Source organism: Lissotriton vulgaris, chromosome 6 (genome assembly GCF_964263255.1).
Source record: "Lissotriton vulgaris chromosome 6, aLisVul1.2, whole genome shotgun sequence".
Lineage (NCBI taxonomy): Eukaryota > Metazoa > Chordata > Amphibia > Caudata > Salamandridae > Lissotriton > Lissotriton vulgaris.
In genome coordinates, this window is record NC_141694.1 from 1,603,721,789 (window position 1) to 1,603,749,688 (window position 27,900).

Here is a 27,900-nt window from a genome sequence, read left to right on the forward strand (position 1 = left end):
TTGTGCAGTGAAATTATGTGGATAGACAGTATGTAGTATCTAGTGTATGGGAATGATGTGGTGTGGAATTATGTGTCATTGAGAGTAATTATGTGGTATTGTAGTCTGTGTTGTGGAGTGATAAGCTCAGGTTTAGTCTTCCTCGTTTCCATAGAATCTAAACTATGAACTCAATGAGACAAAAGTAGGAATCACTGAGGAGCACTTCCAGACCTAGAAGGAGGTATGAGCAGGGCCACTGGAATTATGCAACTATTTGGCTGCACCGACTTTCACATAATTATACATTTTCCACAATAGCCACATAATCCATCATCTGCTGCCTAATCTGCAGATTTAAACAAAAAAAGCCTTGTTTCTAGCTCAAATTGCTCAAACGTTTACAAAAATGCAGCGACAAGTGTTACAGCATGGTGGAAGGTCCTTTGCAAACCTAGAACGGTCACCTGTTACTTATTGCTAAGTGTGGATGTTAAATTGGTACTAATGGTGTGCAAGCCACTCTTGCTTCTTTCTATGCCTCTCTTGCCTCCTTCTGTACCTCTGTTGCCTCTTTCTGCACCTCACTTGCTTCTTTGTGCACCCCTTTCACCTCTTTGTGCACCTCTCTTTCCTTTTTCTGTACCCCTCTTCTCTCTTTCTGCACCACTTCTGCCTCTTTCTGCACCTCTGTTTTTTTCTGCACTTCTTTTGTTTCTTACTGCACCTCTCTAGGTTCTTTCTGCACCCCTTCCCCCTTTTCTGCATCTCTGTTGTTTTTTTCTCCACTTCTCTTGTTTCTTTCTCCATACTTCTTCCCTCTTTCTGTACCCCTGCTGCTTCTTTCTGCACCTCTCTTGCTTCTTTCTGCACCCCTTGTGCCTCTTTCACACCCCTCTTCCCGCACTCCTCTTGCCTCTTTCTGCATTTCTTTTCCTTCTTTCTGTACTTCCTTTGTATTTCTGCACCTCTCACTTCTTTCTGTACCCCTTAGCTCTTTCTACACCCATCCACTATCTTTCTGCATTCCTGTTGCCTCTTTCTGCATTTTTTCTAGCTTCTTTCTGCGTCTCTCTTGCTTCTTTCTGAACCCCTAGTGCGTCTTTCTGCACCCCTTATCCCTCTTTTTGTACTCCTCTTGCCTTTTTCTGCACCCCTCTTTCCACTTTCTGCACCCCTCTTGCCTCTTTTTGCAACTCTGTTCCTTCTTTCTGCACTTCTTTTGTTTCTTTCTGTACCCCTCTTGCTTCTTTCTGCACTCCTCTTGTCTCTTTCTCTAAAACTTTCCCCCTTTCTGCATCTCTGTTGCTTCTTTCTGCTCTTCTCTGGCTTCTTTCTGTGCATCTGTCCCTTCTTTATGTAACCCTTGTGCCTCTTTCTGCACACTCTTCCCTCTTTCTGCACCCCTCTTGCCTCTTTCTGTACCTTTGTTCCTTCGTTCTGTACTTCTTTTGTTTCTTTCTGCATCTCTCTTGCTTCTTTCTACACCCCTCTTGCTTCTTTATGCCCCCCTTGTGCCTCTTTCGCACCCTTTTTCCCTCTTTTTGCACCCCTTCTTTTGCCTCTTTCTGCTCCCTTCTTGCTACTTTCTGCACTGTTGCTACTTCTTTGTGCACTTCATTTGTTTATTTATGCAACTCTCTTGCTCATTTCTGTATCCCTTTTGCCTCTTTTTCCATCCTACTTCCCCCTTTCTGCATATTTGTTGCTTCTCATTGCACTTCTCTTGCTTCTTTCTGTACTTCTCTTGCTTCTTTCTGCACCCCTCGTGCCTCTGTCTGCACCCTCTTCCCTCCTTCTGTACTCCTCTTGCCTCTTTCTGCACCCCTGTTGCTATTTTCTGCCCTTCTTTTGTTTTTTCTGCACCTCTCTTGCTTCTTTCTGCACCCCTCTTGCCTCTTTCTCCACCCCGCTTTCCCCTTTTTTGCATCTCTGTTGCTTCTGTCTGAACTTCGCTTGCCTCTCTCTCCACCCCTCATTCATATTTCTGCACCTTTGTTGTTTCTTTCTGTACGTCTCTTGCTTATTTCTGCATCTCTCTTGCTTATTTCTGTACCCCTCGTGCCTCTCTCTGCATCGCTATTCCCTCTTTCTGCACCCCTCTTGCCTCCTTCTGCACTTCTGTTCCTTATTTCTGTACTTCCTTGGTTTCTTTCTGAACCTCTCTTGCTTCTTTCTTCACCCCTTTCACCTCTTTCTGTACCCATCTTCCCTCCTTCCCACCCCTCTCGCCTCTTTCTGCACCCCTGTTCCTTCTTTCTGCACTTCTTTTGTTTCTTTCTGCACATCTCTTGCTTCTTTCTGTACTTCTCTCCCCACTTTCTGTAACTTTATGTACTCAATTGGGAAGTTCAAGCTGTCAGGTTTAAAGGGCTGCTTGCTCTTGTGACTGAGGTATATGTCTACTTGTATATGTATTATGACATGAGCTATGTATCTGAAGATGGTATCTTACAAGTGGGTAGCTTCTTCTATAGGTGGTTAAATGTTCTCAGTTCTGCTCTGTCATTCAGTTGCACAGTCTGACATTTCCTATGTATATAGGTGTTATAGAGCCCCTCAAATATACTATTGAATACCCATGTTCCCTGTATTATGAGAAGAAAGAAATACATACACCTTTTAGAACACATGTTTGCAGAATACGCTGTTTGAAACACAGGTATTCAAGTATTTCTATGTTTATTTTTATGTAACATGACACTCGGTAAAAGCAGAGACACGCATGCATACCTTCACAAACTTGGTCAGACTTACAACCGTGATATGCTTAGGATTGCTGTTTTATATTTGGCTGGTAGGCCTAACATTTTAAGCAGTCAACTAATAGTGAACCTTCAAGAGAAAAGTGAGGTGTAAGACATTATGGGAGAAGGATTAGTGATTAGGCTACTTTGTATGAGTCTGCTGTAATTAGGCCTCTTTCTGTGACTCTGTTGGTTCTTTCTGCACTTCCCTTGGTTCATTCTGCAACTTTCTACCTCTTTCTGGACTGCTGTTGCCTCCTTCTGCACTTCTCTTACTTCTTTCTGCACCTTTCGTCATCTTTCTGCACAGTTTCTACCTATGTAGGCATATTTAGAAATTAGCATTAAAAACCTTAGAAATTCACTGAAAAAAACAGAGGTTTCAGGGACGTTATAGTTAGTAATTAGCATTTAAAAAATCTTTGAAAATCTCTGAAAAAACTATAGGTTTCATGGACGTTATAGTTAGAAATTAGCATAAAAAAACTTACAAATTCACTAAAAAAAACAAAGGTGTCAGGGACTTTATAGTTAGTTGGACATTTCACTTATACAAAACCAGAGAAATTCAGCCTTTATAGTTAGTTAAGATAACTATAACTCATGCCCGCACAATGCACTGCTGATGATGTCACATATTACATCACTCATCCTGCCCTTCAATACATGGAAGCGAGGGCAGGAAAAAAAGAGCCTGGTACACACCAAGACAAGATTTACTTAGTCCAAAAGAGACCCCGGAAATGGCCCAATTGACATATGTGCTCACATATAATCCAAAAGCTAACTGAGTTAAAAAGATTATCTTGAATAACTAGAGGATAGTAAGCCATTTAGGATTCCTTAAACCGCTCTTTGCATTTGCAAAGGAAAGAACCTCCGGCAACAACTGGTGAGAGCTGCGCAACCAGAAGAAAAAAGACAGAATCTGAGAGGAATGGTAGGTCTAACCCCAGTGCTGGGACACCAAAGGTGCCAAAATTGTGCCACATGTACACTTACAGTAGATTCAAAAAAGGTTACCATCAATGGACAACAACACTTTCAAAAAACATTCTCGAACTGTAACACAAAAACGTTATTTACTGTGTAAAGTGCCCGTGCAACAGGCACTATATAGGACAAACGACACCACCAATAAAAAATCGAATTCTCCAACACAAATCATGGATTAAGTGTAAAATCCCAGTAGGGTCATTAGTCGAGCATTATCATAATTACAGCCATACTGAAAATGATATGCTATGGACAGGGCTGATTACACTTCAAAATGTCACTCAAGAGACTACACAGACAAGACTGAACAGACTTGAAGCTAGATTAATTGAGAAATACCCTACAGCGATCACAGGCCTTAATGACAGGGATAAAATCTGGCCCCTTTCACAACAATGAGCTGTTATATGAGGGGTGCACACGCATACTGTAGACCAGCATGTGTTATAAAAAAATCGGAGTAGTATAAAATGTTCATACTTTGTCTGGAAATACGATGTGAATAGTTGTTTTTATGAGAACACATACATCCAGTCGAACATTAATTTGGGATTAGTTAATCTTGTGCCATGATATACGGCTGGTAAATGAAAATTAACATTTGTTAATTTGATAAGATGTCGAATTGTGGATGATTATGACACTTTAATATTAACTGCAAATTTAAATTGTGAAGGGCAACATTGAGCAATACTTCACTTGGAAGGGTCATCCTTGCTATAATCTTTTTTTGTTTAACCTTTTTTCGTTTATACATTATTGTTTATTTTCTAATTCTTATTCGCTAGTTTTTAATTTTATTTACCATATTGTTCCCTCTTTGTAAATACGAGTAAGAAGGGCTTGATAGCCTCACATTTTCTTAGTAGCGCTTTCAATGCTTAACATGATATTCCATCCATTTTATGTCCCTGGGGTCCGGAATTTTGACCCAATAGATAGTCGGGCTTTAGTGTGCCCTGAGTATGTAGAACCCGTAACAGCGGCTGCATAGAAAGTCTCCTTAAGTCCTTTTTTAGTGTCCATTACCAGAGGAGGTTCAAAACACAGTTAAGTTTCTGCCCGCGTTATGCATTTTTTGGCGCCTTACACTGTGGCCAGAGAGGACCTTCAATCCTGGAATACATTTCCCCGGTAAGTTTTTTCCTTATGCTAGAAATTTGTGTGTGTTCACACATGTCGATTGAGCCGCTTAGATCCTTTTCTTTGTGCGTGCTCATTTTCATAGATCTCCCGAGGCAAAAATAATATTACGGGTGAGCAGCAGCATCCCCTTCTACTGAGGAGGGGTGAAGGATCACTTATTCCATTACCACCCACCAAAAAGTACGTATACATGGAGGTTTTTTTAAGGCTCCATGATTTAGTCGCGATTTTAGCTTTTGAATATTCTGATGAGTACTTGTTATGTTGTTTCAGAATAGCTCCAGACTAAACAGTTGTATGTCCCAAGTGCTGCTTATTGTGCCTTTCTTGATGTAACACACCGGCAACTTGTAGAGGTTAGAAGCTTTTTGCAGTTTGTGTACATTTATTGTATATACTTTGGATTTGCCTCCACTTTTCTATTCGGGCTTTGTTACGTAGGGAGGTGCATGATGGAGGCTTGGGTCATTTGGACCGTTTTGTATTGATCGTAGATCTTTCCATAGCCTTTTAGTTGTTGTCCTGTCTAACTTTTACCTGATGTTTTCCTCACACAATATCACCTGTACCTCCTATTCAGCTGTTTCGTGGATGAGACTAACACAGAGCACATACGAATTATGAGGTTGCGGGTCTGTACTCATTAATGATCTGTGTTTCCCAATGAAATAATTTAGTTGTAGTAAACCTCAGTAAGACTTACCTGTGGTGTGACTTATCTCCTATGAGAATAAACCTGTATAGATTTGCGTATTTGTGTATATGTAAATACAGAGGATTGTACTTTATTTGTTTTAGGTTTCCTTTGTGTCCCAAGTTTTGTTATGGAGCCCAGACGAAACGGGCCAAAATGCGTCAACCTAATAGACAAGAGAAGCCCTTAAAAATGTGATTCTTTAACAAAGGAAATTGACAGACTTATTATTCCACCGATAGGTGTTGACACAAGGGTTATCTTTTCAATATGTGTTGCGAACAATAGTTGGCAAAATGTTTTTATTTTTCGCAGCCCCTTAAGAAACTAGGGCAATAAGAATTTTGTTTGTTTGTGTGACAAAAGATATTGTTCGATTGTTTTTGTATGTTAAATGAATCTGTATATAATATATTTTTAGTATCATTTGATGTACGTGTAGACATTTTAGGGCAGATTTACAAGCCCCTTGCGCCACGTTTGCGTCACTTTTCCCTTGTTAAAAGTGAAGCAAAACTGGCGCAAAGGGCTTGTAAATGTGCCCTATTGTGTTTTGTTGACAAATATATAGACATAGACAAAACATCTGGATCACGGACCGTTGTGAGTGCTTTTCTAATAAGATATATGGTTTGATGAGAATATATTTCTCTTGAGGGATTAATTAAGGTTTCCTTCATTTTTAGAAATTATTATTTTTGATTGATTCCGCCGCATTAAGTTCTGTTTTTACTGTTGATATTGCCCAGATGCGTGTGGAGTATTAGGGCATCCCCCCTTTTTTGTATCTGCAGAATTGCTTTTGGGCAGAGGGTGCTCTAACCTTCGTTTTTTTCTGTCACCTTCTAAGGCTTTTAAAATGCTAATTCCTAAATATAATGTCCCCGAAACCTATGTTTTTTCAGTGAATATCTATCTATCTATCTATCTATCTATCTATCTATCTATCTATCTATCTATCTATCTATCTATCTATCTATCTATCTATCTATCTATCTATCTATCTATCTATCTATCTATCTATCTATCTATCTATCTATCTATCTATCTATCAATACAATACTGAGATAATTAGTAGTTTAAGACAATGAAGCTTCTTGTGGTGGTTTCTTTATTCATTCATGTAGTTAATTTCCTATACAGTCGTTAATTTCAGCCAACATGTGATTCGTGCACCCTGCGCTTCTTTAGGGCTAATGAGATCACAATGTCCTGTCATGTGTGTGTCCCAAGTGGTTTCTTTCCCCAGTCTCTTAGTATATGATCTTCACTCTCTGGACTACTACCTCATTTGTTTATACATAAATAATGGTCCCTCTTCCTGTGTAATTAGTATCTGTGTTCTATTCTAAAATACAGCAAGATCAGCTACATATACGAATTCCATATCTTTTTATAGGATCTCTTTAACTGATGTTATAGAATTTCTTTAAAGGTTAGTGTGTCTCCTTGCTTCTTCTTAATTCCCCATGATACAGGACTCATGTCTCATAGAGCAGCCTCTTTACTCTGTTCAATCTTGCAATACCTTTGAAGACATAACAGAGTAAGGAGACACTCTAACCCTTAATGAAATTGTATAACATCATTTGAAGGGTTACTCTGTCACAAACGTGACTTCTATCCCATCCATCATATTACGAGTGCATTATATCCTATGACATTTGTAATATGGTGCACAGGATATCCATCACATTTGTGACTGAGTAACCTGTCTGCCAAAGACTCCAAATCAGGGCAATGGCTTTGTCCAGGTACAAAGGAGCATCCAGTATATGGCAAAGCAATTCCCTTCCAAGCTTAGAGTGTTGAATAAATTATGCAACAAAAGAAAATGGGGGTGTCTCGATACTGCCCAAATTTTAGATAGAGTACAGATACTTTATAGGGAGTACTCAACCACGTCACCAACACTCCAAAACTGCCCACTCAAATGTCTGTTTTTCTAGCAGAGCTCTCAAGCATAGTGCCATACATGCTGAACTAGAAAATTGAGAAGTATCTTGCCATTTTTGCAGCAAACCCTTTAAACATAAATATAGCTTATAACTAGTGCCATCCATGTTGAACTGAAAAAGAACAAAAACCTTTTAATACTCCATGCATAGTATTACAACTTTGGATTATTAAAATACCGCCCAGGCCAACCTGGAATGTACAACAGCAGTCCCTGACACGTGTTTCACTCTCATTAGAGCTTGTCAGAGAGATGTAGCTTTGACCAGACACAAGAGAGCACCCAGTATAAATCAAAGCAACACCCTCTCAGGTTTAAAGTGCTGAATAAATTATGCAAGAAAGAAAGTAGGGAACCCTGGATTGCTCCCAAGCTTAGGTGAATAGAAGCTCCTTTATATGAAGTCCTCTACAACACCACAACACTCCCAAACTGCTGACCTCAAATGTCTGTTTTTCTACCAGAGTTTGTAAGCATAGAATTAGCATAGGATTAGCATAGTGCCATGCATGCCAAGCTAAAAAAGTCATTTGACATTTTTGCAGCAAAGTCTTGAATCACAAATTGCTACTGCCATCCATGATGAGCTGAAAAATGAGAAAAATCTTTTTTTTAGGCATACATAGTATTACAGTCCCTGACATGTGCTTCACTCTCCTAAGACCTTGTAAGAGAGACATACCTTCGTCAAGACACAATAGAGCACCCTTGATAAGTCAAAGCAATACCCATTCAGGCTTAAAGTAACACATAATGTATGCAAAAAAAGCAAATAGGGAACCCTGAGTAGTTTCCATGTTTAGGTAGAGAGTATATTCTTTATATGGACGACTCTACAACACCCCCATCATTAATTAAAAGTTATTTCATTTTAAGTCCCTACATCCATTATTTTCCATGGGATGGTGTTGCTGTATTAATGGTTGGTCAAATGTCGTGCTGGACTTGAATGACACTCCCCTTCGTGGTTCAAAGGGTGTTGAAATGTAAGTTTACACTTTTCAGTACACATAACACTCAGATATTGTAAATTGCTGAAAGCATTACATTTGCTCAAAAGTGTAGAGTACATTTACTGGTAGTAAATCTACAAATATAGATTTATGTAGATTTTCCTGTGTGAATAGGCTCCCTTGTGTTTACAGTAGCAGGCTTAATTTTTGGCAAGATGTGATATAAAATAGAGTACATCATGTTATATCCTTAAGCTTATAATGACAAAAATGTTTTGAATATTCTAGCTGATGTAATTTTCTGCCAAAACAACGGGCTTGCATGCAGTAAAGATGCTGACTGTTTGAGAACACTGGAAGGGGCCTACGACTGTGTATGCCGCGATGGATTTTCAGGCAATGGAATCAAATGTACTGACATAGATGAGTGTGCAACTGCCTTACACGAGTGCCATAGTCAAGCAAACTGCTTTAACACCTTTGGCAGCTATACATGTTTGTGTAAAGTCGGATACACAGGTGATGGTAGGACCTGCAATGACATCAATGAGTGTCTCTCATCCAACGGTGGTTGCCATGTTGACGCGCTTTGCACGAATACACCTGGAGGAAGAACCTGCCAGTGCAGAACTGGATTTAGTGGTGATGGCTTTACTTGCAGTGATAATAATGAGTGTGAAAGCTCAGGCCGTTGCCACTGGTTTGCAACTTGCATAAATACCCAAGGATCATACTTGTGTAATTGTAACCAGGGCTACAAAGGCAATGGGAACTATCTCTGTCTGGATGTCGATGAATGCACTGACATGTTTGGACTCTGTTCAGCGGCTGCTGGCTATCAGGCCTGCAGAAATCTGCCAGGGTCATATGAGTGTGTGTGCCCTACAGGGTACCAGAATAATGGAATCCAATGTGTGGACAATGATGAGTGTGCCAACAAGGCGTGTAGCCCTTACGCCAATTGCACCAACACTCCGGGATCGTACACGTGCATCTGCAAAGATGGTTTCAGTGGAAATGGCTTGGCTTGTGTGGACATCAATGAATGCTCAACTGTGAACAAATGCCACTATGGGGCTACCTGTCTGAACTTCTTGGGTAGCTACAGCTGTGCCTGCAGGGCTGGTTTCTCCGGAAATGGCTTCCAGTGTACAGATATAAATGAATGCTTGACTCCAGCCATTTGCCCAGGGAATTCAACATGTGTAAACACAGATGGCTCCTTTCTGTGTAGATGTTCCCTAGGTTATGAGCTAAATGCTACCACATGCACGGACATTGATGAATGCAAGGTTGGAATCTGCAGCTCCTATGCAAACTGCCAGAATTTTCCAGGAACTTTCGCCTGCCAGTGTAGAAGCGGGTTTAGTGGCAACGGAACAATTTGTGCAGATGTTAATGAATGTCTACAGAGCAACGGGGGATGTCATGTCAATGGCCTCTGCTCTAATCTGATTGGTTCCTATAAATGCAGCTGCAAACGAGGATTCACCGGCGATGGAGTCGCGCAGTGCCAAGATGTAGATGAATGTAGCGAGAACAATGGAGGCTGCCTGAATGGCGCCATCTGCCTCAACGTTCCTGGATCATTTCAGTGCCAATGTCCCAGTGGATTTCAGCTGCTCAACAATACAGTTTGCCAAGACATCAATGAATGTGTCACTGGCAGTGCTGTCTGCCAGTCCAACGAGCAGTGTATCAACTCTCTGGGATCATTTTATTGCCTGTGCAAACCAGGCTTCTCTAAACTTGATGGCATCCGTTGTAGCGACATCGATGAGTGCCAAAGCAGGCCTTGCCATTCCCAAGCAACCTGCGACAACACGTTTGGCTCGTTTACATGCTCATGCCGGACAGGGTATCTGGGAAATGGCACCTTGTGCACAGATATTGACGAGTGCAGCAGCCCATCAGCTTGTCACAAATATGCCAGCTGCACAAACCAACCAGGCAATTACACGTGTCAGTGTTTCAATGGCTTTTCTGGGGATGGAAGGACGTGTGTTGATCAAAATGAATGTACTATGAAAAATGGCAGCTGCCCCGGAAGTACAATATGCATAAACTCAGTGGGTTCATATCTTTGTTCCTGCTTGAATGGAACGCTTGTGAGGAATGGCACCTGCAGCGTCCCGAGCTCTGCCTGTGCACCTGCTTGTCACCCCAGAGCTCTGTGTCACGACGAAGGAAGAGCCCCCACCTGTGTGTGCGACTTTGGGTTTGAAGGGGATGAATCACATTGTTCTGACATCGATGAGTGCCTGAGAAATGTGTGCGAAGATAATCGAACCCGTTGTGCTAACACGCCTGGGTCTTTCAGCTGTGTCTGCAGATCTGGCTTCTACCTCAACGGCTCTCAGTGCACAGGTAAGGATTCTGTCTTTTACCTTCTTGACCTTAATCATGAGTAAAATGTACGACACCCTCTGCAGACATGGGCAGATCTTGGCTGAATGATTGTACTCTTGCATAGTGAGTACTAGAAAATCAGGGTACACTATTATTGTGGACAGAATATTGAGGCACAAAATATCAAAAAGTAAGTGCATATGAGAAGTAAAGATTCACTACTTGTAACTCCACATCTATGTCCCTTGAAGCTATACATATCTTCAAGAGACATAAATGTGGAGTTAGGTATGAACAATCTATACATACTTACCTTTCGACAGCTTGTCCCTTGATATCCTGTCTACGATATTAGAGTTCCACAATCTCGCTGAATGGGATGGCACATCTGTACACTTTGTTGTCTGAGTTGAGATATTACCCACTATAGAGGGAGTTATACAAGTTAACACATTAAAACTAAAAACATATATACCTTATGATACAGCAACCAAGACATTCCAGTAAATCGGTCCATAAAATATCAAATATGGACTATGAGAGAGAAGATCTGGGGTTCAACATCTGAGGTATTGCTAATCATGACGATCTCTTGACATCTTCGTAGCTGGCATCGCCTCCAAAATATCACACCAATATTCCATTGGATAATCAAGAATTCTTAGAGCTCACTATCACAGAAATCAGAGATATTTTTGCCTTTTTCAAGTTTGCACCAATGTTACGTTAAAAGTAAAACAATACTATGCAATATATATGAAAATTAATCAGACAATATTCGAATTTATAATGGAATCACACAAAGGGAATATATCTTCTCTATAGTATTTGATTCTTAAAAAATGTCTCTTTGATCAGTAAACCCGGGAAGGTGTCTTTTGTGGTGGGTAAATTATTCCATTTGGTAATAATATTTATGATCAGTTCATTGTTTTCTGTGCAATCAAAAATATTTTATTGTTGAACATATTATCTTGTGCTTTAATGTCTCCTGCCTCTTAATGTACTTTTTTTTCTTCACTTACAGACTGTACACACAACTGCCCTCTATTCTTTTCGTAAGCTGTGTACTCCACGGTTTCAAAATATCGACTCACTACCATCCCTTGTACTTTTTAATAAATATTTATCTTTAACATCCTGCTTTTAACTGTCTCTGCATCTGTTCCACTCCATAGCATGTTGGTTATGGAGATGTTCAACTTTACCCTTTCCTTTCAGCTAATGCTATTTTATGTCACGATACTTCCTCATTACTATCTAATTTGTATTGAAAACATATTCTTTCCCCCATTACCATATCACTTGCTTTCCTTGTCACAGGTTTGACTTTGTGAAAGTTACTCCTCGGGTTGTTGCCCATGCGTAGGGTCATAAGGATACACATCAAATGCAACCTTATGGCCCTCCACATGGGTAACGTACTGGCCTTAAAAAATAAACCTGCATGAAAACACTCTGAGCCAACATCTGCAAAGATAAAGAACAGGACCCCATTCAGCTGATTTGCATAAGCTTTGTTTGCAATTATTAAAGAGATGCTTCAATGACAGAGGCATCCATATGTGCAGGGAATCCATCATAGCATGCCTTATACCCAGTGACCCGCAGCTCAACTGCAAATTCTTTAAATTCTTGGCATCGGCCTCTAGCAAGAAGCTCGGAGTCAAACAAATCTGATGAAATTAGCCTGGGTTGTATCCATGGTGAAGAGAAGTCCACAGCAGTCTGGCTTTTTTGCACCAAATTAGCGGGTCTCCTGGGGTCACTCAAATCCTTCAAAACTAACCTGGGTTGTACCTGCAGCAAAAGAGCACTCCACAGTGGTCTGCTAAATTTCTACACAAGCACTACTCTAGCTTTCGAACTTGGCTTAGGTTCTCCTGTACTTCTAATGGCTAATGACCATGATGATTGACTGCTATGCAGTGACTGCCAGCAATGACTGATATGCAATGACTGCCCATGAAGGAACCTCACTAATACGTTTTTCACCTCACTGTAGTCAATCTTCTTAGCAAATGTTTACATTTTGAGAAGGATCTATTTATCCCAGCAGCTCTCAACCATTGATTGATTTTGGGCCATAAGTATGAAAAAAACGTTTTGCGAGTCCTTAATAGCGAATTTTAGCGAATCGCTATTAAGGACTCGCAAAATGCAATGTATGTAGGTTTTGCAACAATAATTGCGATTCCTAAATATTCCCTAATTGCGAATCGCAAATTGCGATTGGCAATTAAGGAATACCAAGAGTCCCATAGGAATGAATGGGAAGACATTTGCAATTTGCGAGTACCCATTAGGTACTCGCAAATTGCTAATGCAATTTCAAGGGTGCAAAGGTGTCAAAAGGATACCCTGTTGCACCCCTGAAATATACATGTGTACACATGTGGTGCACATACATGCCCTAAGGACATGTATGTGCGCCACATGGCACTTTGAAATATGCAAAAAAAAGTGCGTTTTTCTAGGAAATCGCAGATTACCACCACCTTGAAGTTGGTGGTAATTTACGATTTCTTAAGGAAAATTCACACAACTTGGGTGCCTCCTGAATTGCATTTAAGGAATCGCAATTTGCGATTCCTTAAATGCATTCGCAAAATAGGGATCGCAAATTTTGCGGTTCCCTATTTTGCAATGGCCTATTGAGAGGATACATCCCAAAAGGCTTTTTCCCATTCGCAAATGGGCCGATTCTGAGAATCGGCCCGTTTGCGTACGGGAAAAAGGCTTGATACATGTGCCCCTTTAAGCTTTTTTGGTTTAGGGGTAGGTCGACGGTGAATTACTTTGCTATCTTCCCTATATGTATCATTTTAATGTCTGTCTATTTTGAACAAACACTGTGTTTTTTTTAAAGTTTAGAATGCTTTATTGAGATAATGTTCAAAGTAAAACATAAGTGTATATATAATGTTCAAACACTTCAATAACTTCTAATTAAGTACTGTGCATAAACGTGATAAATGTGAACAAAAATAATAAATACTGGATTAAAACCAATTTGAACAATGTAAACAATTTACATAGGCCTATGCAATTTAGCATTTTAAAACAAGGGTCAAAAAAGGAAGGAAGGGTAGAGAGGGAAAGAAATAATGAGAAGCATGTAATAAGCAGAACAGAATTGCAAAACTAACATTAATAACTTGATTAAACATAATATCAATTAAGGGGGTTTAAATCTGGTTATCATCTAAATAGGCCGATCAACTATCCTAGAAAGAAATGTCGAGAGTGGTGACCAATGTAAATCTTTTTTAATCATTAAGGGTATTGAGGTGAGCAAGATCTAATCTGTGATAATATCATAGAAGGTTCCACCAGGCCCGATAGGAAATGAAGTATTATCCTTCCAATTTGTGGTAATAATCTGTAGGGGAATAGTTATGAACAAATCAATACATTTACCAACACTCCCTTGCGTACTTCATGTAGGAGAGGAACTGCCCAAAAAGATGTGTAAAAGGTCAAGAGAAATATTTTTGGACAAAATTTCATTCAATTTCTTCTAAATAAACAACCAAAATCTATTAACTTAAAGGACAAAGAAAGAACATATGTAATAAATCACTATTTTCATGAGGGCAAGACTAGCATTTTGAATTATTCATCAACTTGAACTTATAGAGATTTTTTTGGGGTAAGAAACAGCCTCTTACAGAAATAGTACAATGTCTGTGTTGTACTTGCTGATCATGTGAAGTGTGAATTTTTGCGCATATAGAGCCCCAAGTCTGTAAAGAGAGTTCTTGTTGCAAATATTTTTCCCATAAAATTTCTATCTTAGATTTAATTCTCGAATCAGTAGGATGAGACAAAACATTGTAAATAGCAGATACTCTAAACTGAGTGGAAAAGTCACAAATATAGATGGGGTCTGATTATGTGGAACCAAGAAAGAGTTCTGAGAAAGGAAATGAAGAATAGACATCTAAGATGAGTGTAATGAGAGGCATGTTTTTGGAGATCTCAGTAAAGTCCATAGAGACCCATCAATCATTAAATGCTCAATGGTGATAATGCCTTTGCTAATCCATTGTTTCCAAAAAAGAGCTCTGTTATTAAGTTTTAGGTGTTTATTATACCAAATAGGAATCTGTGCAAAAGAGTCTGTTTGAGAGAAATGGGCAGTAACCAGAACGTTGGCTACAGCAGTAGAATGGGTGAGAATAGGAGATAAAAAGCGTCTAGGAGACTGAGATAAAAGAATGACAGCGTTTAACGAGAATGGTGTATATTGGGTCTGTTCTAATAAGCTCTATGCAGTTAATACTGAATGTGGGTTGTCTGAAGGAAAAGTCAAAATTTGTTTCAATGTACGTGTCGAGTGGTATCATCTCAGATTGGGAAAATTGACTCCTCCTAATTCTTTGTGTTGTTACAGTCGAAATAATGAGATCCTAGTCTTGCAATTATTCCATAAGAATTTGATCAAGGAACAATTGATGGTTTTAAAGAAAGAGAGTTGAAGGGTAATTGGGAGCATGGACAGATTAAAATGAATTATCCGAAGTAACATCATTTTAATTGTTGCTAATCTACCCCACCATGATAAAAAATATTGGGGACCAACTATCAATTAACACCAAGAGTTTTGTAACTATATAAGCAAGGTTAATTTTAATGGTTTCTTTAATGTTATTTGTATATGAGATACTTAAACATGTAATACTTTTTGAATTCTATTTGACCCCCTTATCTTTAAACATATCAGGGAGACAGTGTTTATTTAAGGGAAGATTTGTCAATGTTGAGTTTATAAACAGAAACTGTGGAGTACTCCTTTAACAATGAGAGAAAGCCCGGCAAAGAAATGGTAGGGTTAGATAGATACAGTAAGATGTCGTCCACATATGCAGTACATTTAATATCAAAAAGGTTGTAGGGCAAGAATAAATAAAAGTGGATATACCGTGTCTAGTTCCTCTATGCAGTGAGACGTAATTGGATTGACAACCATTAACCCAAAAGGAAGTGGAGGGTGCAGAGTATAACAATTTAATCTAACGTTTAATGTAAGGACTGAATCCGTGCCATTTTAATGTTCCGAAGATGAATTCTCAATTTACTCTGTCGAACGCCTTTTCTGCATCCAACATTATTGCAGCAACTGGTTAGACAGCCTTGGAGGCTAAATGAATAATGTTAAGGCAGGTTCTGGAATTGTCTGTAATTTAGCACCCCTTTACAAACCCTGTTTGATGTATATTAATTAAATCCTGAATTATCTGGTTAATATGAATGGCTAATAATTTGGCAAAAATCTTACAGTCCTTGCTAATTAGGGAAATGGGTCTTTAATTATTTCAATAAGAGGGGTCTTTGTCCTTTTTGGGAATCAAGCAGAGCATAGCTTGAGTAAATGAACCTTGCATTTTTCCAGTAGCTAAAAAGTGATTAATGAGAAGTAGCAGATGAGGAATAAGTAATTGTTTAAAGTGCAAAAAGAAACACACAGTAAATCAGTCTAGTCCAGGAGTTTTATTCTTTGGAAGTTGGTTAATATCATTTGTAATTTCTTGTTCTAGGATTGGACTATCGAGAGATGTCAGGTCAACATGATTTTCTAAAGGATTTGGGAATGGCTTTAAAATAAGCATCTATCTGGTTAGAAGAAGGGTGGACTCAGGAGTATACAGAGTAGTATTAAAGTCAGTAAAACATTCTAATATCTTAGAGTCATTGATATGTCTAACCTTTGTGCTATCCGTAATGCCAACAATCTTGTATTTCAGTTTTTTTAATTTTAAGGTAGTTAGCTAGGGATTTGCCAGCTTTATTAAGACCACCGTACATTTTTATTGCAATTTAGCTTTAATAAGATTGGACAAAGTATCAGCACGATTTGAGGTAGCGTATTGATGTTCTAAAGCTGTGGTTTGTTTTAAAATAAATGCTGCATCTTTAAATGCCTTCTTTATTGTAAATACCAAAGGGGATGATGGACAGAGCGTTAGAGCAAATCTTCATTCTTTAGCTCACTCCACCACCCCAGTTCAGACATGGCCATATGCAAATCAGTCTGACCCCGTGCCTCATTGGAACAGTCCTGCCCGAATTGCCAAGCCATGTCTTCCCTGGACCAGAAACAAGCATCCTGGGACTGGCTTCTGGCTAATCAGCCATCATCAGCCAAGCTAGCTTGAATCCAGTGGCAAAGTGAGCAAGGGACCCACGTCTGGGCATACCCTGCCAACTTAGGGCGAACAAAGTGATACCAAAGGGGATGATGGACGGAGCGTTAGAGCAAATCAAACACTCACCCCAGTCAACTGATCTGGGTATAATCCATTTTCATTCTTTAGCTCACTCCACCACCCCAGTTCAGACATGGCCATATGCAAATCAGTCTGACCCTGTGCCTCATCGGAACAGTCCAGCCCGAACTGCCAAGCCATGTCCAGCCCGAACTGCCAAGCCATGTCTTCCCTGGACCGCAAACAAGCATCCTGGGACTGGTTTCTGGCTAATCAGCCATCATCAGCCAAGCTAGCTTGAATCCAGTGGCAAAGTGAGCAAAGGACCCACGTCTGGGCATACCCTGCCAACTTACGGGGAACAAAGCGATACCAAACGGGATGATGGACGGAGCGTTAGAGCAAATCAAACACTCACCCCAGTCAACTGATCTGGGTTTAATCCATCTTCATTCTTTAGCTCACTCCACCACAAACTGGAACGGCATGGTGAGCAAAAAAAACGATGGATTTAGTCCCAGATCTCTGTACAGGGGTGAATGTATGACATTGGTCTGCATTTTGTCCATCAACTGTTGTTTTTGCGTTCTTTATTTTTGGGCAGCGAAATCTATTGTAAATCCTCTGGCAGTTGCTTTAAAAGCATCCCAAATAAAGTTTATTTGTGAGTCCAAGGGAAGAATATGTTTGGAAAATTCTTGTATAAACAATGAAAATTGTTCTCTAAATTGAGTGTCTAACAAAAGGGCGTTATTAAATCCCCATCTGGGTGAGATAGGTATGGAGGTGGGATATTCAAGATCTACTATGACGGGGCATGATCAGAGATAAGAATTGAGCCTATCTCCGCATGTGTCTTGAATTGATGAGATGATTGTGTAAAGAATATGTAATCTATATGGGAATGAGACCTATGAACAGGGGAAAAGAAGGAGAACTCCAAAACATCAGGATGAGAAATTCTTTAAACAGCTATCAACCCTATAGAATTAACAGATTTGTGGAAAGTCTTTAGCATTTTATTTGGACCCATTTGGTTTGGGTCTTCCGAGCTAAGAAGGGGCCCATAAGTTGGTTGCAGTCACCACCCACTATCAAATTTGTGGAAAATTAATTCCAAAATACTAATCTATACCATTAGGACCGTAGACATTGAATATATAGAAAACTAAGTATTATTTACTTTAATGTTCAGTAAAAGCCATCTACCATTGTTATCCTTAACCTCATTTGGCAAAAGAATATTTAACAATTTGTCAAACAATATTACCATACAATTACCATACAATTCGTATTAATAACAACTGAAGAAAAAAAACATTTACAACCCATTGTCTACATAAGGAGGCTGTATCTTGCTCCTTTAGATGAGTTTCTTGTAATAATGCTATGTGACAATTCAATTTACTAAGGTGAGACAAAACACATTGTTTTTGACAGGGTTACGAATGCCCTTCACATTCCATGAAATAATACGTAAACCACTCATCAGGGGAATATATAAAAAAAATACATGAAACTTAAAGTAAATCGAATATTTGATAAGCAGAAACCAAAATGATAGATAATAATACAAGTCCTGGGAGAAAAGAATTCCAATAAATTAGGAAACAATATTAAACCAAAGAATTTGAGGAAATAAGAAATTAAAGATAGAGAAGGAGACAAAACATACAACATATTTTCCAAAACCATACATGCCAGGTGGAAAATAATAAGGAACAACAAAAAAAATTTATATGTGGAAAGAAAAGCTGTATTATATTTAGGCCTGGGCAGTAAATTCCGTTCCGCTCGCGGAATTTGGGTAATTTTGCGTTCTGCGGAGAACGCAAAATTGCCCAAAATTCTGCGTTCCGCGACTTCGCAAAATGTTTTGCTTGTTCGTGTTTTCAAAATGCATGTTCGCGAGATATTTCCCCGCGAGCACGCAAACAGCAATTGCGAACAGGAAAAAAGGTTTGAGAACAAGCAATTCCACATGTTTGCGGAATTTCTGCATGTTCGTGGAGATTTTTTACCCTTTTGCTGAGATTTGCATAACACAATTACGCAAATTCCGCCCACCCCTAAATATTGCAGAAAAAAGAAGAAGGAATGGGGAGGAGAAAAGGGAAAAGAGGTAAGCAAGGGGCAAGAGGAACAAGAGAAGCATACATGTAGAGAAGATGACAAAAAGCTTAAGGACTTTAGCCATAGTGGTCACAAACAATAAGAACATTGAAGTGGAAGGGGGGCGAGAAGGACTATGGCCGCCTCAAAGAGGAACACTGAGAATAAATAGGTGTGATGTCAACAGATAAACGAAGGACAGTAATAATGAAAAAAGAACATAATCAACACAATGGAAATGAACTTACCAAACATTTAGGGGGACAATGCACAAACAATAAAACAGATGGAACAAAAACAAAGACATTATCGTCAAACAAGATATGGTTAGGAACCTGTGGAGTAAAAGTGAGAGAACATGTAAGAGAACAATTAGGTTTTAATAAGTTCCATATCTTCTCCTTTATACAAATGAATATGCACCTTCAAGGAAGTAATCATGTCGGAGCCTTCAGAACCTTCCAGAATTCCATAAATTCTTTGGTTGTTGCATCTGTTTTGATTTTCCAAGTCTTCTGTTGTCTTCTTCAGTTAAGCTACCTCTTCAGATAAAATGTCCACTCTAGCAACAACATCTTGTGCGTCACTGATCTTTTGTTCTACATCTGAAAGTCGTGAGTCTAGACCAGACCATTTCTCTTCAATTCTTTGAAGCGTCACAGTGGTATCCGTCATGAAAGGGTGAATATTTCTCAGTTCATCCATATTATCCTCTAAGGTCAAAGGAAGAGGTGATCTACTTGGCGAGGAAATTTAGGAGTGCTAACTTTACTACTACTAAATGCCTTCTGTGAATACCAAAAGTCGTAAGTTTAGGATTTTATCCCAGTTTAGTAGTAGTAAAGTTAGGAGTCCTAACTTTACTACTACTAAATGCCTTCTGTGAATACCAATAGTAGTACGTTTAGGATTTTACCCCAGTTTAGTAGTAGTAAAGTCAGGACTCCTGACTTTACTACTATTACTAAATGTCTTCGGTGAATACCAAAAGTAGTAAGTTTAGGATTTTATCTCAGATTAGTTCAGTGAATTGGCCCCATTGTGAGGAAGACAAAGCGCCCCCCCAAAAAAGCTGTGTATTTCCACAGAAATGTATAGACCTTTCCCCAAAGTGCACGGAAAATAAAATACTTCAGTGTAGCAGAAGTGAGTCTTATTGCACAAAAAGATAAAAGACATTTCCTGCAGTGATCACAGAAACCAAGCTCACAGAATGGCAGCCGAAATAAGGAAAATGCAAATGTAATGATATACCTAGGAGGCAGTTAGATATAGTCATGTGCAATAAACTTGCCTCTCAGATTCCAGGGGTCTATATCGTCGAAACACTGCTTCAAAATACAAAGATGCTCTGTTCATGCAAAGTAAGGACAGTGACTTTAAATTCCTCTATGAGGTGTATCTATCACTATTTAAGAAGAGGTTTTCCCACAAGCAATAGATAAATGTCCTTTAAAATCAAATTTTCATTATGGAACTATCTCCTAATTGTCAAAAACGACCGACCGAAAGAGCATTTTAGGAGCGCTGACACCTGAGGAGAATGCGATTACCAAGCTCGCAAAATGGCAGCCATAATGCGGGGCACCCGAGGAGCAGAGGGAAAGAAGTAGCTAGTACATAAATAGACCGATTAGAGGTCTAAGAACTTACCTCTGCCCTCGTGGGTGTCTCCAACGAGATTTCTCATGTTCTGTGAGTCGCACCGCTGCCTAAAGAGGTCCCTTCGACACTGTTTCAATCTATTTAATTCATCCTATGGAAAAGGTTAGCAGGAAACAAGCTGAATGGCTTGTCCAAATTTCCTTTTTTGGTCCAACTTTTATGATTTTTATAAAGTGTTATGATTTATAGTTTTTAATATGTGAAATTGTTATGGTTTTAAATAACTGAAACAATAAACGTAAACTTCAACATGAACTACTCTCCTCAATCCAGAGATAGAAAACCCTTATAACCCTCACTAAAGAGATCATTTCCAGGAAAATCCCTGAGTGTACTGGGGTAGCTCAGACGTGGGTCCCAGAGCCTCCACACCACTGGAGTCAAGCTAGCCGGGCTGATGAGAGGTGTGACCTCGAAACCGGTCCGGTCCTCGGATGCTTGATTCCGGTCTGGGAAAGATATGGCTGTTGTAGTTCGGACTGGACTGTTCTCATGGGGCACAGGGTCAGAGCTGATTTGCATAAAGCCATTATCTAACCCAGGGTGGTGTGGAGTGCAACAAAACGATGGATTTAGGCCCAGATCCTTGTACTGGGGTGAATGTAAGACATTGATCTACATTCTGTCCATCAAATTGTTTTTTGTAATTTTCTCCCTGAGTGTACTGGGGTAGCTCAGACGTGGGTCCCAGAGCCTCCACACCACTGGAGTCAAGCTAGCCGGGCTGATGAGAGGTGTTACCTCGAAACCGGTCTGGTCCTCGGATGCTTGATTCCGGTCTGGGAAAGATATGGCTGTTGTAGTTCGGACTGCACTGTTCCCATGGGGCACAGGGTCAGAGCTGATTTGCATAAAGCCATTATCTAACCCAGGGTGGTGTGGAGTGCAAAAAACGATGGATTTAGGCCCAGATCCTTGTACTGGGGTGAATGTAAGACATTGATCTACATTCTGTCCATCAAAATGTTTTTTGTAATTTTCTCCCCTAGTGGTACTGCAGCACGCATTGTGGCACCCACTTTTGTAGTCCCTTAAAAGATGTCCCAGGCCTATGCTAAGCTTTAAACTGCCCTTTTATTGCAGAAACTCCACCCCTTAGGAAGGCCGTAGGTAGCCCAAAGAGCAGAGTGCATTGTAATTTAAAGGTTGGACAAGCATTTTTAGGTTTACATGTCCTGGTAGTGAAAAGCTCCTAACTTTGCTTTTCAATGCTGAGACGCCTACCTCGCTCATAGGATAACATTGGGGTGCCCTATTGAATTTTATAAGTGCAAAAATTTAATTGGGACCAGGGAAGCATTTCATGCTTGGTATTCATGACATTATAATGAAAAATTAAAATTTTAAAAATGCAGCTTTTATAAAGTTTAAAATAAGAAGGTAATGGATGGAATATTTTAATTAATCTCAGTGACTGGCAACCATTCGGGCCGCATCCCAGTCCATAGTTTTTTTCCCACCATGCCACCTCAGTTTGGACACAGGCCATATACAAATCAGTCTTGACCCTGCTCCTAATGGGAACAGTCCCACCCGAACTGCCAGGCCAGATCCTCCCTGAATAGGAACACAAGAAACCTAGGACCGGTTTCGCCTAAATTAGGGCCAGGTATAGCTTGGTTCCCATGGCACAGTGAGACAGGGGCACACGTCTGGGTTACCCAGCACACTCAGGGCGGCAAATGCAAAAACAAGGTGATGGATGGATTGCTTGAATTAATCTCATCCACTGACAATGGCTCGGGTCACATCTGATTTGCATATGACTGGGTCCAAACTGGAATGTGGTGGTGAGCAAAAAAGTGATGGATTTAGGCCCATATCTCTGTACTGGGTGTGAATGTTTAACATTGCTCAGCATTCCGTCCATCAATTGTTCTTTTTGCACTTTTAGAAAGTTGACGTTTTCCTACCCTTAGCCATTTGATTCCTGCAGCATCTCTTGGGTCACATGACTGGGTGTGACTGACAATTAGACTTTGTGACAGTCACACAATAGAGTGATTATGTCTGCCTGAATGGACCATCTGCTGGCGGGATGGGGAGGAACAGCTGGGCACAGGCCCACTTGCAACTGAATAGGCTGTGCTGTGCCTTCACACAAAGGGCTTGTCACCTCCACATTGACTCTGCAGCCACCTTCGGCCAGGGCAGGAGAGTAAAGAAATTCCAGGCACGTCAATGAGAAGTCAATAGAAACTTTTCCCAAATTCAACAGAGGCACCAAATATCAAAGTAGGGTCCTCATGTCCACTCTTCATTTCACTTTCTGTACCTGAAGAATGACTCTCAGAGAGATGTCTGCTGTTGTGGCCTGCTATGTACTTCACAAGATTGCTTTGCTGCACCTGGAAGGACTGCTTTGCTGCCTGGAGCTAACCTTTAACCCTCAGAATGTATCCATGCTGTTAGAGCCCTGCATCTTTACCTGAACCCAGAACTACCAGAGTGACTTCAAGGGCTAGTTTTCTGGCCTACTGTTCAGATCCACTGTGACAGCTACGTCTCTCACCATCTTGAACCTGTACCTGGACAGAGCCTGAGTGAGTCCTGATCCCGAACCTGTAAGTAGTTTTGCACCAGTCCTGGACCCTTGGTTGTGGTGCTACAGGTGCCAAAATAGCAAAAATTCAAAACCATGGGCTTAGAGGGTTTTTGGCTAAAATCTGCACTGAGAACCGAGGGAAGACTGGGGCCAACCTGCTTGTCGATCCGCCCAAGGTGCATCGCCAGTTGGCCTGAATTTGCAGCTGCTCCCACTACCTGCTTATCCATGGCAGCAAATTCTTTAATAGCGGCCCTTCGCCAAACAGGTATCTATCCTCCTGGAACTGTCTTCCATTATAGCCCCCTACCTCATCCAGCTGAAGATTTTCAATTTCCCAAAAAGTGACAAAGTCCAAATGTCAAAATCTTCACAATTACTTCATGTAGAGGCTCCTGGACAACAACACTCCCACGTCAGACACTACTTACAGCCTTGCCCTGCTGAACTTTACCTTCTTAGAACATTTGTCTTGAAAATTCTCATAAGGTAGAAGGTAAGTGCTGACCGGGCTCCATCTACTTGTATCCGAACAGCACTCCATCGTGGTTGCCCATATTTTTCATCTTAACCTTGTCTAGTGCACCTAGATGTCCGAGGTTGGCTTTTTGAAAGTTTAGGCAATAGTTTTTACTAAAAACACCAAGAATTCATACCTCCAGATCTACTGTTTGTATTTTATCGTTTATGTGTCAAATATTTTATTAAAATGTACTCTATTTCCTAAATTGGTGTGGGATTTTTCTCGTGTTGTGTTTTTACTTTATTGCTGTTTGTGTGATGCATTAATACTTTACACATTGCCTCTAGGATATGCTTGACTGTTTTTTGTACCAAGCTACTCACTGTTAGTCCCAAGCTAATTTAGTGACTTTTTGCGGTTCACCCTGTTAGGCATTGTGGCTTGGCTATTGCTCGTCCAGGGCTCATACCGTAATTAACCAACAATTTCACATAAGATAAGATTACATAACACAACGTAATGCAATGTAACGTAATGTAGCATAAAGCATAATGCAAAATAGCATATCATGACATGATATGACATGACGTGATGTAACATAATGTAATGTAACATAATGCAACGTGACATACCATAACTTAGCATAACACACTTCCAGGTCCTGCCAACAAGAATTAAATTCCTCTTATTCTTGGGTCAGGCAACATCTAATTGTAATGCAACATTTACACAGTTTTGGAGTTTGTAGCATTTGCTGATGTGGGCTGAGGCAAAGCATGGCATCTCTCAAGCATTGTGCAGGGGACATCTCCAAAGCATTGTCTGTCATATGAGACTAAGGGGCATATTATCAAGGGGGTTTATCTCCTCTTGTTTGGCTTTAAAAGCCAAGAAAGCGGAGATAAAATTATCTCCCTATTACCTAGCTGTCGCTAACACCAGTTAGCGACAGCTAGTAGGAGATAGCGACCATCTTGGGCTCCGCTTTGCATGTCAGTGATATTTATCACTAATGACATGCAAAGTGGGTGTGACAAGATGTTAGCGACTGGAAATAGTCGCTAACATCGGTAACTCCTATTACCAACTTTTGGAGATATTCGCGCTAAGCGCGAATATCTCCAAAAGCTAACACCTGCCCCTGAGCAGTTCTTAGCCATGTTATCCAATGGTAGGTGGATAACATGGCTAAGAGCATTAGCTCGGTAATGCATGAATATCGCTGACTTTCCAGCGATAGTCATGCATTTCGACCGATTTTTATTGCTTAGGAGATAAACCTTGATAATAGCAAGGTTCCTAAGTGATAAAAATCGCCGCAGCTCGGCGATAAAAATATCGCCGCTAAACCAACATAGCGATAATTATCGCTAGTTGTTGGTAATATGCCCCTAAGTTCTAGGATGACTAGAGAGCACAGTGAACCAATACAGAAGTTCTATCTCTAATCGGGTAAGATTGACTTTTGGTTTTGAACTCATGAGGCTAACTATTGATTGTTTTTAATGCTACTGTTATTATCGTTCTCCCTTTGATTTAGTAGTTATTTTCAAGCTTTTTCACAGTAAATTTCTAATGAGAATCACTGATGTTTTCAGAGTTGTTCCCTTGAACAACGTTGCTCGGAATTGAATTCCTTTTTTATAATATATTTTGTGACAATCATTGAGATAACAGTCCCCTGGGTGAGTCTGTATAACTTTTTTGAGATGGCTTTAATTTGTAGTCCTCTTATAGGCATGAAATGACCACTATTAAGTCGAGCCATTAAAATCGACTGGATCTTTGGATCTTCGAGGCAATTAACCATTGTGTCTCCAGTAGGTCTCTCAATTTTGAGTATCAATAATTTTTCCAACAAAAACGTTTCAATATAAAGTACGATTGGTGCCTCATCTCTTTATGGACCCTAGAGAAATACATTAGTATGGTGTTTTTCTTTGTTTTTTGTTTTATCTGTCTTAAATGCTGTGGAACAATGGGGCATCTTTTCCTATTCCTGCTTTGTCAGGTCCGTTTGGGGATTGTTATTGGCTTGCGTTATTGTCTAGCATGCTGAACTTTCTTTCTCAAATTATTTCCATATGCTCTAGCCCTTGGTAGGGCGTCTTTTAGTCATGGCCATATGTACCCCGAAATTTCCTAATGCCTTTGCTTATATTGAAGATTATGTCTGATCTTTATTTTGAGTCCTGATGATGACCTTTTATATTGATATGGTCAAAACGCAGTTGCTGTTCCCTTTGGCATTTAGGAGGAACGCATTCATTTTACCGTTGATCTTGTGATATATCGGACATTTTTTGTGTCATTATTCCTCTGCAATTGTGTTTGTTTCCTTGTTTACACTGTAATTTGTATCATTGTATGTTTGTTATGTGTAACCTTATGAGCACCAGTTGTATATGTGTGTATTATGTTTGTGATACACTTTGTTTTATAATAAGTTATCTCAATAACAGAAAACGTTTTCTAAAAGGTTTTTGTCTGTGGGTACCTTTACATAATCATTTGCATTTTTTCTCTCGTAATTATTTGTTCTATTTTGCATTCTTTCATGTGTTATGAGAAACATTTTGAGGTGGATAGATACACTTTTCTTATGCAAATTTACCCTCAATCATTGTAGCTGCTGCATTTTTGCTTGTCTAGGGCTCACACCACAGTCAACCAACAACCCAATTTCACATAACAGAATGTAACACAATGTATCGAAACGTAACATAACGTAACATTGCAGAAAGCATAACACAACATAACATAGCATGGCATGATATGACATAACATAACACACTACACTTCCAGGTCCTGCTAGGAGGAATTAGTTCCTCTCCTTTTTGGGTCAGGAAACATCTAATTGTGATACAGCACTTACACAGTGTTGGAGTTTGCAGCAATTGCAGGTGTGGGCTGCAGAAAAGTATGGCATCTCTCCAGCATTGTACAGGGTACTTCTTCTGAGCACTGTCTGCCACATGAGACTAAGATCTAGGATAACTATATTTTCATAAGCAAAAACTGGGAGTGGTGGTCACAGACATAAATGGAAAACGACATAAGGGCACCTATTGTGGATATAGCATCTACTCAAATACAAAAGGACTAAAATAACAAGTTAGATAGGCATCGAAGAGGGACCAGACCTAGCAATGCTAAGTGTTTCATTGGTTATGTAGTTGTTCATTTAGTCAAGTTTTCACCAGCTTAGAGCAATATCATTTCCACTTCTTAGTTTCATGTCTAATCTCAAAAGCATGAAGACACAATATCAATTTGCTGAAAATAAAATGGGTTCTGCTTTCCTGTACAGCCACCGGATAGCGTTCAGATCGTTTAGATACGTCCTTTGTGAAATTCCTCACCACCTTAGAACTCACCTCATCAACAAACCAAACCTCTATCCTCATACAGTAATTATCGATTAGCATTTTCTGCTTCTGCCAATTGCAACCCTTTTGACGAGGATGATTGCATATTCAACCAGCATCAAACCTTAAAGTATTCTCATCATTTCAAGGCCACATGATATCATTCCTTACCATTTTCCTGATTGTGCTAAATTCAAAAATGCCTTCATTCACTAAACATAGTAACCGTAGGCACTACTAGTGTGTTAAAACATCTCATAACTTTGTCAGCGCTGTGTTCAGAACATTGGAATGTTGACAAGCCCATTAAAGGTAATGTAGTAAGAGTGGGCTATAAACACTGGTATACATTTCAATGTCCTAATCTACGGCCACTAACTCTCCCTTTCTCTGCCTCTCCTCAGGATATCTTATTGCACAGGAGAAGTAGAGAAGAGAGTAAAAAGGTGAGCTTTCTGCTATTCCTCCTTCTATAGCTCACAGTTTGCCTGTTGTGCCATGAAAATTGGAGAGTTAAATGAGAAATTTTATATTTGCTGCAGCTTCTGTGTCAGGCTGTGCAATGCTAAAATTAATTCAAGAACTGATGGGAAGTCAAGAGTCAAAGGGACTAGTCTCTCCTTTCACAGCTTCTGGTGACCATGTTTATCAGTTACTGCTGTAACTGTAGAACATGGGCATCTGGAGCTGTGGGGTGAAGTGATGCACAGAAATTAG

At 39.8% G+C, this 27,900-nt stretch overlaps 1 protein-coding gene across 1 annotated transcript in view; it reads left to right on the forward strand.

Moving 5' to 3' along the window:
* The window catches only part of LOC147709194 (uncharacterized), a 575,919-nt gene that overhangs the window by 9,624 nt on the left and 538,395 nt on the right, over positions 1–27,900 (forward strand). Inside the window, exon 3 of the mRNA XM_086925447.1 lies at positions 8,761–10,839. Coding sequence (XP_086781573.1) covers positions 8,761–10,839 — 2,079 coding nt within the window. The remainder of the gene's footprint in view (positions 1–8,760; positions 10,840–27,900) is intronic.